Consider the following 14714-nt stretch of genomic DNA (forward strand, 5'->3'; position numbering starts at 1 on the left):
GGAGATTTTGAGCATTTTTGATGAAAAATAGTACTAATTTGAGCTTAAATATTTCCCAAGGTGGCAAATGGTGGCAGATCAAACAACTCGTACTTAAAAGTACAACAAAAAGATGTGTTGCTTATTTTATTTTTGTTCATGGAGTGGTCGTGGGTTCGAATCTTAGTAGAATCAAGCCATTCGATGTCAAGTGACTTTAGCATGGGTTTATTCTCAGGCCCCTCCATTTACCCTTCCTTCGTGCTGAATTCTATATTTACCCTCTGAAGCCTCTTCACAGTGCAAATGTCCCTCCTATAGTTAAGTGTACTGGTCAGAGTGTACATTAGTCCTCGCCAGGGACGACTATAATATGGGATAGTGCTGGCAGCGAGGAATAAGTGGGTAAAGTAGATCAAGCTTTGAAGGAAGGGTAAAACCCAATACACGCAAGCACGCATACAATTTAAAATAAGCATATCGCTCATTCAATAGCGATTATAGCAAAAAGAAATGCAGTGCAGGTCATACAGCAAACACCCGAGCGATATTACAATAGATCAACTATACTGGTCGCAGTAATGAGTCCACACATGGAAAAAAAGCAAATATTTCAAAACTTCTAGCACCAGCCACCCTAAATTCACTCTGAACTACTCTCCAAGTACTTTGTAAGGTAATCCTTAACCGGATCCAGGAGTATATCGACGCTACTCTACGTCGGCAGGAAGTTAGATTCCGTGCAGGCCGATGATTATGTGTAGACCATATCACAACGCTCCGCATTATATTGGAGTAGATCAACGAATTCAAGGAATGTCTTCTGTTGGAGTTCGTTGACCTCGAAACAGCGTTTGATCGACTCAACCACAAAAATATTTGGGGTGCACTTAGGCTTAGAAAAGTTCCAGATAAGCTAGTTCATCTCATCGAGGCTGAGTACGAGGTGTTCTCGTGCAAGGTTCTTTTTTAAAGGTTCTTCATTCTAATTGAATCTGATCCCTCGAATTGCAAGGTTTTGTACAATGGTCTCATGTCCGACCTTATAAGGGTTACTCCTGGCGTGAGACAGGGCTGCATTTTATTACCGCTGCTGTTTCACATCGTATTGGATGAGATATTCGTTGGAGCAACTGACAGTAGACCAAATCGAGATTTGCCTTGATATCCTCTAACAATGAAGCAGCTAAATGACCTCGACGATCAAACCGGATCACTTTACTTACGAAAACCCGAATTTTCAACGTTGAAACGTGGTCTCAGCGGAGACAACGCAAAAATTGTAGGTATTTATTAAACGCCGCCTGCGCAAAATCATTAGTGCCTGGTGGCCTAACAAATGAATATGGATCATTCCACGCGAAGTGTCCAAGCCCCGTCCCAGTAAACCATTTGGTTTGTATATCTCGATTGCAACTGAGGTATACGAAATCATATCTGAACGAAAAAGTTATATTTCACGTCATATAAGAATATATATCTACCAAAGTGGAGGCGATATACGTGCGAAAATTTTGACAACTATTTGTAATTCTATTTTGCGCAGTTTTTATAACACGCAACTAAATATTCCTGAATATATGATATAGATATAATCAAATATTGCAATTGTCTATCCTGCTTTATAATTCACAGTCATGAATTGTATGCAAAACAACTTATTGTTCACTTCGATTTGACATACTCTAATCATTATACAATTCCAATGTGAAATTGACATGAAAACGATTTAATGTGAACTTTCTTACGATTTTGTGTTATCTGGGGTGTAATCGACCTTCACGAATTTGAACCAAATTTCGCCAGATTGTTCGTTTTCGGTCAGAAAGCAAAAATCGAAAATTTGGTGCCGATCGGACATTCCCTCGATTAATAGGAGCACCTCCATTTTTAAAGAAAATACTCTTTTTATCAAAACCTCTTATTTTCTTTTGCTTATATCTCCGGTAATTGTCTTCATTGAGAGAAAAATGTAAATTTAGTTTTCAAATTGAGTTTAAAAATGCTTGGTAGCACTGGTGCTCAAAAATAATATCTTTTTCGAATTTCTTGGATGACTTCTGTTAAAAATGTGAAAATGGTGTCTTTCTTAACTTAATATTTCCGGAGATATAAGCAAAAGAAAAACGAGGTTTTGTCAAAATCGAGTATTTTCCTTAAAAATGGAGGCGCTCCCATTAATCGAGGGAATGTTCGATCCGTACCAAAGTTTGGATTTTTAACTTCTGACCGAAAACGAACAATCTGGCAAAATTTGGTTCAAATCCGTGAAGGTCGATTACACGTTTGAACTTTTTCTCGGTCACTTGGCATGGAATGACCCATAATCAATGAGCAACTCCATCGTCGATATCATCAACAGCCGATAGCAAAAAGAATTCGTAAACGTAGGTGGAAGTGGATTGGACACACCTTGAGGAAAGTATCGAACGAGATCTGCAGAGAAGCACTCGACGGTAATCCCCAAGGACAGCGTAGAACAGGCAGACCGAGAGGCTCATGGCGACGCAGCATAGCCAACGACATCCGGGCTGTAGACGAGAACCTGTCCTGTGGAGGATAACCGTCAGCAGTGGAGTTCTCTGATGTAATTCCTTAATTTTGCCGGACCGGTGGAAAGGGTCACATAATTAAATAATTGGAGGATAGCTTCAACACCATAGGGGTAGTCTTCTCAAGCCGGCGATACGACCAAACGACGACGGGGCACCGAAGATTACCTTCCAAAGCGCAGAAAAGGTGATTGGGAAATCTTTTCACAAGAGCCACGAATTTTCTGGATTAGTTATGAATTGAATGGTCACATAAACCATCAAAATCAATTGATGTTTGGCAGAACTATTCTCATACATTCCTGGTGTAGTGGTTAGCAGTCACGCCTCTCACGACGAGAACCCGGGTTCAAATACCAACCCCGCAGAAGTCACGAATGACCTAAGCTGTTAAAATGATTTTAATTAAAAAAAAATCTCATTCAATATCTCTCATTAGGCCGTATGAATAAAAGAGTTAGAGCAAATGCTTCCAAACGATTAAAACGGCAAAAGCAAAGTAAATTGTTTTATTCCTACGGCCTATTATTCCGTAATGCCTGAATCAAGTTCTTAGAATGACATCATATGGTAGGTCTACTTTAAAAATCGAAGGTAACAGTGACGGTTGAATGATCCGTTGTAAAAGTGGTTTCAAATTCCACCATCACTTTAACCAAGATCAAATCTACTCCAAATCTGCGAGTTTATAAAAATACAATTCGCAAGATTTTGCACACCAGCCACAATATTATTCCATCGAAAATGAACAAAACTATAGTCCCTATGCACAAAAAATACCAAGCTCAACATGGTAGGGCTGTAAAATTTTTGTGTTCTTTTGATGTTTGTTTTTCCACTGCTGATTATCTTTTCTGATGAAAATAAGTTCAATCCGGATGGATTCATAGGATATTCGCAAGAATCCAAAGTGCTTCAATACTTTCAATTTCATAGTAGGATGGGGAACGTAGGTTTGGATGCGGTTTTGTACGTCAGGGACGCTTAATCTGGCATGCAAATCTTGCAAGATAAAATTGTCTAGATATTATAAGGTTCTGAATCGCTAACGGGTTCCTTCCAAAGCGTAATACCGACGCAAAAATGCGTGTTACTGCTCAATTCTGATCCAGAATATCTGGAAGCATGGAAGGATTTTAAAATGTTCTGGTCCCGGAAGCATTTTGGGGAAGAGTAATCAATACAAAAGTCAGAAATCGATTTGTATCTCTTTGATTGAAGATTACCGAATTTAGGAAATAGTTTTTTAATGCTTTGTTCAGTTGAAAAAAACTTCTAACAAAACAAAATCTTACAGAGCATTAAAATCCGACAACTAGCTTCGCCAGTTTCCTGTACACCTTAAGAATTGGTCTGTTGAAAGAGAAAGGCCACACGGGTAGCAGAATTCAGTGCAAGATTATACTTTATCTATATGATTTTCAACTCCGGATTTCACCTCTTGGAGGCTTTGTTCACTGGTAATTTTAAAACGATTTAAAGTTCGATGTCTACTCTCAACAAAAGGCAGTGAAATAAATTAAACAAAATGATAGTAAAGTATATTCATTTTATTCTATAATTAAAGTTACTAAAACAAGAAAGAGTTGTACCAGTAAAATAAGTAACTGAGAAATAATCAACAGAACTGAAATTTAATGGACACTAACAATTTTTAATTATGGCGCAAGATATTCCAAATAACACAAGAAAGGTAAAATGTTGAATAAAAATTGATTAAAAAAAATGCCATTCAAGTGCTTCTTTCCGCACATTTTTCATGTTCTACTAGAATACTTTTCCGTAACTAAATTCTTCCGTCAGGACATTATTGTCTTGTTTGTTACTCTACAGTATGCATTATAATATCCCTCACATTGTCTTTCACGTTTGATTCGCGTGTTCTCTGTTAATCTGACTCCAACGTACGAGTCCGCGGAGAGTTCAATTTTCATCTAGTTAAGGACCGCATAGAAGTAAGTGATCAAACAGCCGAATGCAGAGGTTCAATTGGAAGAAATTTTTGATTCCGATTGGCAGAGTTTCCGTGCCTTTCTACCTTTCCTTAAAAATATTTGTATAGGTATATCTCGTTCTGACCGGCTAGTATTACTATTGTTTTCAATTGCCTTTGGAATCATGCCTGGTATTAAAATGTCTTTTGTGTTTGCGCTTAGCTTTCGTATAATCCGAAGGGCTCTAAAGGATTTGACAAAAAACGGGCTGAACTTTGAGTGCAGCAGTTTGCGTTTGTGTGTGAGAGTAATGCGTGTGTGTGTGTGTGCGTTTCAATGGAAATACTGAGATTATAATTTTCAATCAAATCCTTTCGTTTCGTATACGAAAGCTAGCTAGCGTTTTGGGCGATTCCACGGACAAGTGAAAACGCGTTAATCTGGCCTGAGATGAATATTCGTGTACTTTCTATTTATGTACAGTTATATTACGAGTCGCACGTTGAGAGAGCACGTCACGTGTTTTTGAACGCATTGAAACCGGCCTTCGGTACGATTTATTCTTTTTACACAGTTTGTATGAAAGTCATACGTTTTCTCTTCGCTACTCTACACTTCCGCACTCCTTTGATTTATGATTTATAATTAATAATTGACATGTTTGTATGCATTGTAACTTAGTAACTAATTCTACGGTAATCTAGCTTGCAATTCGCGATAGTTACTATTGTTCTGTGTGTATTTGTGTGCTATGTAAAATTTACTACGCTTTTTGTCACTTGAAAGTGTGCTTTGTTGTTGTCGAAATCCGCATTTGGCCTTTTGTCATTAATTAATATATGCATCGATTTGCTCGTCATGGAACATTTATTTGATGTTGTTAGGTATTTACTTGTTTAGCCTTTTCTACAATCGAAACTGTATTTCGCTTCTACTCACGACTCGTCTAGTGATTCGTTAGTAGGTTATTCATTTCGGTTGTACCGCATGTTTGTTTACTGTTTTGGGCTCTTCGGCTGTTCATTAGTTTAGTACCTAAGTTTGCTATCATATTCTAATGTTGCCTGAATCCTATATCTTCACTAAATTGTTGAATCATATTCGAGACTTACTTGTTGTCATGAGGATAGTATCGATCGGAAATCACAATGCTGTCATTTTGTGCTTGCTTTGAATATAGTTGTGATAATTTAAAAATCTGTTGAATAATAACTAAACGAAAACTAATTACTATTTACAACGAAGTAGGAAACGGTATGCCTCTGGCATAGTAAACGTACACTAGGTATATTAATCGACCGCAAGAGTATATTCATGTGCAAATTGGAATATCATGTATTTGAGATGGTTTACTAAATTTATAAAAAATATATTGAATGTTTGCATGTTCAATACTATAAAGAAGTTAAAATAAGCTTACATTTGGAGCTACTTGAAAAGTCAGAAAAAAATAATTTCTTGCAATCACATGAAGTTGATAATCTGAATAAAATCAAATACCATTACTTGAATCTAAAATTTAATGCCACAACTACTACGAATGCCATTGAAAATGGCTAAAAGTAAAGCTTATGTTATTAAATAGGCATTAGAAATATAAATTTTACCATCATTAAAAGTCTCAGAATAATTATGCATTGGTAGCAAACATTTCGCAAAGTATTTGGTGAATTTCACTCATAATTAACATATGAGTACAGAAAACTGGTAATTCTTTTGTTTGAAAAATGGTACAAAAAATCGAAGTACGCTACAATTTTTAAGCTTAAAACCTACAATCGTTTTCCTACATTACTTAGACTGTTGATCTTCGAAGTCAGCGGGAGAAAATAAATGGTTATCTTAAGTAAATACTAATTTTAAACCTATACGCCTGTGATTGGTTGATCGTTTCTGCACGGTACTGCCGTCTTTCGGTTATGCTGCATCCAGCTTGGACACGCACAGGTGCATCTGTGTGTTTTCGATGTAATCGGCGAACGTGGCTGGTGGCTGGCACCATTCTACCGTCATCGCTAGTTGACGTCAGTGTCGCAAGCGAGAGAACCGTCAATATCATGATTAGCTGGTAAATTTCGCGAAAAACAGAATCGAACGCTGTTCGGAATGGGAGGAGACTGTCATCACCGTGGTTGCCGTCGCAGCCAGGGTGGCACAAACTAAATGGGATTGTTGGGGACAGTTTCAGCCATTCTCATATGTCTTCGGAGGATAGCCGCTGAAGCCGCTGCGGAGTCATTTCCGGCTTGAGTGAATCCATGGTAGTACCGGTCGTAGTGCCGGTAGCTGCCGGGAGCTGTCGACTGTCACCGTCGTTGTTATTGGCATTCGAAGCAGTACCATTGCTAGTAGTACAGCTGCTAGTTCCGGCAATTCCCAGCCGGGATCGTTTGTACTCCTCGCTGTCCATCCTGTTGAGTTCATACGCGGAACTGACCTGTATATAATAGAATGAAAATAATCAGCTTCGACTTCTTGGTCCGAAATCCTCTCATACTCACCGGGCTGATGGGCGTAACGATAATCTCTGTTTTGGCGGCCGTCCGCAGCAGTGCCGTGTTCTCCGTTGTGTCCTCCTGATCGTCCGCGTCCAGATCGCCGTACATGTCCCAGGGTGGCGAGTCAGGATCGATCTCACCGCCGATGTCCAGCTCCTCCTCTTCGATATCTTCCTCTTCATCGTCATCGTCATCCTCTTCGTCCATCATTATAACTATGGAGTGATTCGGTGCAAAAATCAGACATGTTAATAGAAAGTGTTTGATTCAGTTCGGAGGTTGACATTGAACAATTCCATAAAAAAACAAATAAACATCCATTGTGGAATATATGATAACCATTTATATTGTAACAACATTGAAACACAAACTGTCCTTTTACGAAATTCAAATAAACACACAGAAAATGCTGGATCATTCTTCAACAGTGTAGGGGTAACAGTGCTGCGCTTTCTTGGGTGGTCTGGTGATTAACACAAGGCGTCATAAAGAATGCAACAACGGGCATAACGTTTTAAAGGTTATCGCATTTACTATCGTGCCGAAAGGAATTATTTAAGGAGTTTTTATTTTGTATGGTAATTTGTATTTCGAAAGAAACAAAGTTGAAACTCTACAACTTTGGCGTTGCGAGCCCGATGTAGAGTCAAAATAATCTGTTTGTTGATAAATCCCGTGTGTTTTCTCGTAATTATGTTTTTCAAGTTGACCTGCAAGTTTCCTCAAACCGTATTTGATGACAGACGTATATAGAGATTAATGGGTTTCAAGAATGTGTTTTGAATATTAATTTATTGAAACGGAAAAATATAAAAAATAATAGAGAAAAAACGATTAAAATTTCGCCAGTTGGGTTTGAAATCCGTTCCGTGCATGGATCAAAAAAGAAACTTGCCGTAGGCCTGGAACCGGCCATATGACCTCTGAGCAGGCTTCATTCTCTTCATTTTTTTGCTCAGTAGAGGCTCAATTGACTACAGCGCCTCAACTAAACAGAGTTCGAAAAAGTAGTGTAAAGAGCGATTGTAGAGCTTATTATTATCTACACTATTGTTGAGAAAGTATGGTTTTATCTTTTGTATTTACGGCGCTATGCGATTGCTACCCCGTTGGTAGCTAAATGAGCGGTCTTTTTGCTACCAACGGGGTAGCAGCCCCATAGCGCCGTAAATACAAAAGATAGAACTATACTTTCTTCAACAATAATGTAGATAATAATTAGCTCTACAATCGCCCTTTACGCTACTTTTTCGAATTCTGTTTAGTTGAGGCACTGTAGTCAAATGAGCATCTACTGAGCAAAAAACCGACAATGAAGCCTGCCTCTGAGACACATGAAATGGTCGAGTGCACCTTGTTTATTATGTTTATTTGTTTATAGAATTCATCTGACATATTCTTAACTACTATAACTAATTCCTAACATTGAGCAAACGGTCACGAAAAACAAGTATTGGCACATTAAAGTCGAACATTGCAAACACCCTATTAAAACGAAGATACAGAATTCAAATAGGTTCATGAGATCCACATAAATGACTCCGCGGTTCCAAATAAAAGAAGTATCACTAGCGTAAGGGTTGTTCGGGAGCAGTTGTTCTAATATGGACAATATGGATGTCGATGTCGATGCGATTCGTCAGCAGTTTAGCAGCAAAAACCGCCTGTGCGCTTTGTAATCTGAGTTTCAATGGTTGAATGCCAAGAAGTCGGCAGCGGTTTTCATACGATGGTAAGTTCACCGGATTCCGCCACGGGAGATGGCGAAGAGCGTAGCGGATAAGTTTCTTCTGTACCATTTCGATTCTGCGCGATCGATTTGCATGAAACGGACACCAAATGACAGAATTAGTCTCGAGGATTGACCACACAAGTAAACAATAAAGCGATTTGAAGCAATCCAAGTTGACGATTGGCCATGGAGATAATGCTGCCGTAGTGGCTCTTGAATGTCAATCCATTATCCAACAGTACTCCCTAATCTTTAACACACTGTACGCGGCGAAGGTGGTGGCCGGAAACAGTATAGTCATATTCAATAGGCGCACGCGTTCTGTGAAACGAAATCACGTTAAACTTCTCTATACCTAGCGTTGAGTTGCATCGCAAAGCAAGTGTGCGGTTTTTTGCTCAGTAGATGCTCATCTGACTACAGCACCTCAACTAAACAGAATTCGAAAAAGTAGTGTAAAGGGCAATTGTAGAGCTAATTATTATCCACATCCACAGAGCGCTCATTTGGCTACCAATGGGGTAGCAATCGCATAGCGTCGTAAATACAAAAGATAGAACTATACTTTCTTCAACAATAATGTGGATAATAATTAGCTCTACAATCGCCCTTTACACTACTTTTTCGAATTCTGTTTAGTTGAGGCGCGGTAGTCAATTGAGCACCTACTGAGCAAAAAACCGAGAATGAAGCCAGCACTGAAGTCATATAACGGGTGACAACTAAAATTTTGGAATTTTTTCATGGGCCCTATACTCAACAACAAACGAGCTCAGAGAGAAAGGAGAGTATGTATCTATAGTATATATAGCTCTCTCTCTTCTCTTTTTGTCAGAATTTTTTGTTTTTTTATGCTTGCCAAGTTTTGCTTAAAATGGCGTCAAAACCAGAAGCATTTCGGGAGCGCGTTGTACACTTCTACAATCTGCCATAGAAATCGCGGCAAAAAGTATACGGTACAACATTTAAAAAGCGAATATGTTGCGGCTTCGATTGTTTACCATATCCTAAGATGCCCAACAACTATTCGCAAGCAAAGTAGTGGAAGATCCTCCAACATATGGACGCAGAAGGACATCGTTCTTTTTCTCATGCTTTCCATAATAAGCCCTCTAGTTTGGCTATCAATCAATGTGCAGCAGATGAATGTTTGAAGAAAATTTTGATCCCGTTTCTACGAAAAACATCATGCAGATAGACAATACGTGTTTTGGCCGGATTGAGGATCATCGCATTACGCCGAAAAACACAATCGTGCCTGAATACCCATTCGATCTCATTTTTACCCAAGAACCACGACCCGAAAAATCTGTCTTAGTGCGCCCAATCAAAGATTTCTTCGGGATTTCGAGTTCGTTGGTGTACAAACATAACTACAGAGCCACGAATTGCAAACAGTTGATTGGTAGAATCAAGAGATGCATTCGCAAAGTTGACATGACGGCCGTACAACGCTCCTGTTTCGACATCAAACGAAAGCTTCACCGAACAGCCGATTACGAGCCGTTTTCCAATGTACACTATTTTTTTTTCAACAATGGATAATGTATCTTTAATTTCGGTAAATCAGATCTTCTTCATGTATCTTTGTCTTTTTTGCCAGTTTGAGCAAAAAATTCCAAAATTTTAGTTGTCACCCGTTATGCTAAGTGGTGCTAAGTTGATGTTATTCCCTTTTTTATTACATTTATTTAATATCATGACACAATTAAGTTTGTATTGATTTAAGACTATCAGATGTTCACGTTTTAGTGTAATTGAGTTGAGAAGATATTTTCTTTTTACTTGAAAAGACAGGAGTTTACTTTATTAATGGTTATGCACTGATGCTTGAGTTTACATCGTAGGACGATATGTAATGAAGACGACATCCTGCGGAGCAGTAATGGAAGACAACAACACTCTATGTAGGAGTAAGATTTTTCCGTCCCCCGCTTCGGTGTGTAGCTACAGGAATACAAGTTTCGCTTACAGCAGTAACCAGCCGAGTTTAGTAATTTGATATAACTTACCATCATGTTAAGTGGGGAAAAGTTTTAGATCATAAACCAAAGCTGCAAAATTACTTTCTTCTTCGAGTGTTGCATCATTGAAAATTTTTAAGGTTGTTCATTTATGCTGCAGCCTCAAAAGACAAATCTTATGAGCGGAAGTTTTTGGCTAGCAATGCTTGAAGTTATAGATTCACTTTTGAAGTTTTAAGTGGAGTAATTTAAAATAACTCCACATACGTTGATTACTTTTATATGCTTGTAATACCTTAAAACTTTGGCTATTGCAATAATAAAAATTTTTAAAAGAAAGAAAACATTAATTTTTCTATCAAATTCAGTTGCTCGTGTGTAGCCGCTAAGAAAAATGTCATTTTTCACATATTTAAACAAAAAAACCTCATGTCAACTATTTGGAAGGAGTTCGTGTTACTTTTTTTGGATACGAAAACAGGAATAGGTACAACATCAAAACCACACATTCACATAAAACGTATTACACAAGGCACAGGCTTCATTACCAAAAAAATACTGGCTTAAAAGTTAGTTGAACTGGAAGTAGATTTAAAGAGTCTAGAAGAGATTGCTGACAGGTTTATAGAAGGTGAGGCTTTTGTGGAACCGACGATGGATGTGGCTGCTTGACTAAAAAACTAGAAAAAATGTATGCAAATTCAGTCTACAGCCTAGGGAAATAGAAGCAGGACGGAAAGGCCAATCATTCTTGTGTTGTATGCAGTGGTATATTTTATGGAAAGGCGTGATGTAAAGACGGTCTTCTAAGGCACAGAACACAGTGTTGGAAGTGTAAGAGTTGAAAGAGCAGAGGAATGTGTAGAAAACGGAAAACATTTTTATTTCTGCAATTTTGTTGATTGAAAATGAAACTCACGAGTAGTGTATTGTACGCGAAATTGTATCTAATAAAATTCTTTTTCCCAATATTAGATTTGCAGCCGATTATGGATTCAACTCCAAAAATGAAGTCGTCTTTTGATAATCCTATCACCAGTGTTAACATTAGCCAAGATAAGCAAAAATCGTTGATGACCACAATTCCATTGATTCCAGCACCGCCACGTTTTGACAAATGAGATTGTTGAATGGCTATCTGTTCTGCCTTCGATATGCTCAATATAGCCCATGTTTCGCTCAAATGTAAGGTAAAATTTTACCGCTATAATCGCTTACCCTGTGGTTATAAATCTTTGTCCTTTTTGTCTGTTTGAGAATACCGTATAGTTTAGTTTTCATATCAGGCATTTTCTCGACACCATTTTGGATTTACTTTATTTGCTTACAAATATTTTCGCTTAACATTATCCGATTATGCAAATTCGCCACTTTTCCACCAGTTAGACGACGCGCGGTATGCTGATGCCGATTTGTCGCTAGTCGAGGTTGGTCTTTCCGCGGTCAAGGCAAGGAATCGCTTGTCTTGTCTTGGCTCTACAGAGATGGCTAGAGGTCCTCCCTGCAAGGATGACCGATTTCGGGAGGGAGGACTTGCTTATGGAAACCGGTCGAGAGTTTTCTAGCAGGCCACCATCATTATCGTCACCATCGGGTGAAGGGCGGAAAATTTTAGTGGCGCCGAGCTCCACTGTTAGAGGGATGTCGACGAGGAGTAGTCATCGTAGGAGGCGCCTGGCGGTTTTCGGGTTTTTATTGCACGCGGTAGGGCGGGTTTAGTGATTTTGGTGTACGGTACGGTTTTGCGGTTGAACGTGACGCGGCCGGGCAGATTCGAGATGGATTAGAGAATAGAATTAAAATTTTTTTCGTGGGCGGTTTGAATAGGTTTGGAGGATTGTTTGGTTATGGATGTGGAAGACGAGAAAAGAGAAATCGGTTAGAATGTAGTCGTAAAAAGATTCGTTCGTTATCTCGATAAGTTACATCAATGCCAGTGTCGGTATATAGATTTCGAATAATCGGACTACATTATCTGGGCACGATTTATGTTAGATCAAGATATTTAGTTGGAGATTTAGAGTTAGATATTATGGGTGGTTTGCGATAGATTTTAATTATAGATTAAATGGCGATTTTTAGTTTTTAATGTCGGTGAGTAAGAGTTTCCGAAATATTGACAAATAATTACAGCATCCGAAAACAATTAAAACAGCAAAGTTTTATTTTCATTACCCAACTGAATGTATGGTGATTGACGATGATTTAATTCTCATAGTTACTAGTTTTTCATTTTACTATGCGTAAAAAAATCAACCGTCATCTAGCAAAGACGGTTAAATTTGGTTGCACTGCACTTTATTGGACATCTTGAAATCTCCCTAAAGATTGATTGACCTTTAGAAAGAGATTTGAAGGTACGTTGTCAATTCAGCCGTTATGAATAATTTTAAAATTGATTTTATTCTCTCGTATTTTGTAATAGATTTTAACCATTTGATACTTATGGCGTGGCGCCATTAAACTATATATTTTGCCTGATAACTAAATTTGTTTGTTCACAAGCGTTCCAAAAATTTGCGTGTCAGTCTTGTGATGAAAAAGTTATTTGTGATGGACTTCAAACGTAACAGTATTATTGCGCTATCCTTTGGCGGAACTAACGAGGGGGCAATGAAGGGCCAAGTACACACCCATCCTCCTAAGAAAAATCAACCTTGTTTTGATTTGACTTGATTTTTGAATTAAAGTTTTGGTTGCAAAGCCTCAAGCGTCTACCAAAGTCCGCAATACAAAGAAACTTGAAAACTGATTTCAAAATGCCTTAGGAAAGGCAAAATTTCACTAATGTATAGTGGAACCGATCTACAAAATTGTGATCATTTACTATTAACGTAATAAATGTGTAATTTTTCAAGTGGGTGCTTTTGGAGAAGTTGATTTATAAAATATAACACATCTTTTTATGTTTCACAATATCGGCGAATTACGGAGTTGAGTTCGAATCCGGTTACAGTGGATTGTAATTATAGCTTCGTTTAACCGGCGGATCTCCTAGCTTGGTAAAAAGGAACAAACGACGAACCTAGTAAGTGTTGCTTTAATGACAAACGACATACCCGATGTCGTGAAGGAGGGGCTATAAAATCTCCTCAAAACGACATAAGGGGATTGCTAAGAACATGACATAAAAATAGTCATCGGGGATACAAATGCACAGACGAAGAGTTCTTTCGTTGCGTTACTGGTAAAGAAAGCTTCCATCCTACCACAAACGACAGTGGCCTGCTGTTAATCAACTTTGCTGCAGCCAGAGGAATGGCTATCTGTAGTACCTATTTTGCTCAACGGAACATTCGGAAGCATACCTGGAAACACCCCAATGGAGCGGCCTGCTCTGAGATTGACCACGTTCTGGTTGATGCCCGGCACTTTTCGGATGTCGCAGACGTGCGGTCTTTCCGGAGACCAAACATCTACTCGGACCACTATCACGTAGTAAGCAAGATTCGCGGCCGGTTGTCCAACGTATTCAAATCGACCAACCTCGTGTTTTTAGTCTTGGTTGGTCTATTTCATAGGAACCGAGCATTTACCCAAAAACCCGCGTTGAGAATCGCGGCTAACACGCTGACAGAAGAACAGCGTCACGCGCAGTACCTTGTAAGTCGCAAGGGCCTGCATAGTGTCGTCATCCTGCCAGTGAAAACAAGTAAGATTAAAACTTCTCGGTCGGTGGTTTCTACAGTAGACGGAGAAAGAGGCACAATTTGTGTCTATAAACTAGCTTAATAAGGAGATTGTGCAGTCTCCTTTTGTCCAGCGCCTCTGTGGTTCAAAGGTACATGAATATCAGCGAGACACAGGCGGGTGTTGTGGGTTCGAAACCGGTTATAATCTCAGATTATAGCTTGGCTCGACCCATCCTTCTTCCAGCATTGGACAAAAGGTAGGAGTCAAAACGACTATTTTTCAAGCGAGCTACCAATAACCCCCCCCCCTCTCACCTTTCCGCTCTTTCCCCTCCATTCTAAAAAAATTTCATTACTTTCTCTTACCGTCACTTCATCAATTGTAGAACCACCGTTTCAAAAATATTAGTGTTGCGGTAGCTA

The 14714-nt window shown here is 38.8% G+C and overlaps 1 protein-coding gene across 4 annotated transcripts in view; it reads right to left on the bottom strand.

The window, feature by feature from the left end:
• Positions 1-4100: 4100 nt before the first annotated feature.
• Positions 4101-14714, bottom strand: part of LOC128738130 (potassium voltage-gated channel subfamily KQT member 1) — a 371495-nt gene continuing 360881 nt past the window's right edge. For all 4 annotated transcript variants that reach the window (XM_053833006.1, XM_053833003.1, XM_053833004.1 and 1 more), the window contains 2 exons: positions 6967-7178; positions 4101-6902 (listed from right to left, as the gene is read on the bottom strand). In XM_053833006.1, coding sequence (XP_053688981.1) covers positions 6660-6902; positions 6967-7178 — 455 coding nt within the window. In that variant the 3' untranslated portion in view covers positions 4101-6659. The remainder of the gene's footprint in view (positions 6903-6966; positions 7179-14714) is intronic.

Source organism: Sabethes cyaneus, chromosome 2 (assembly GCF_943734655.1).
Source record: "Sabethes cyaneus chromosome 2, idSabCyanKW18_F2, whole genome shotgun sequence".
NCBI lineage: Eukaryota > Metazoa > Arthropoda > Insecta > Diptera > Culicidae > Sabethes > Sabethes cyaneus.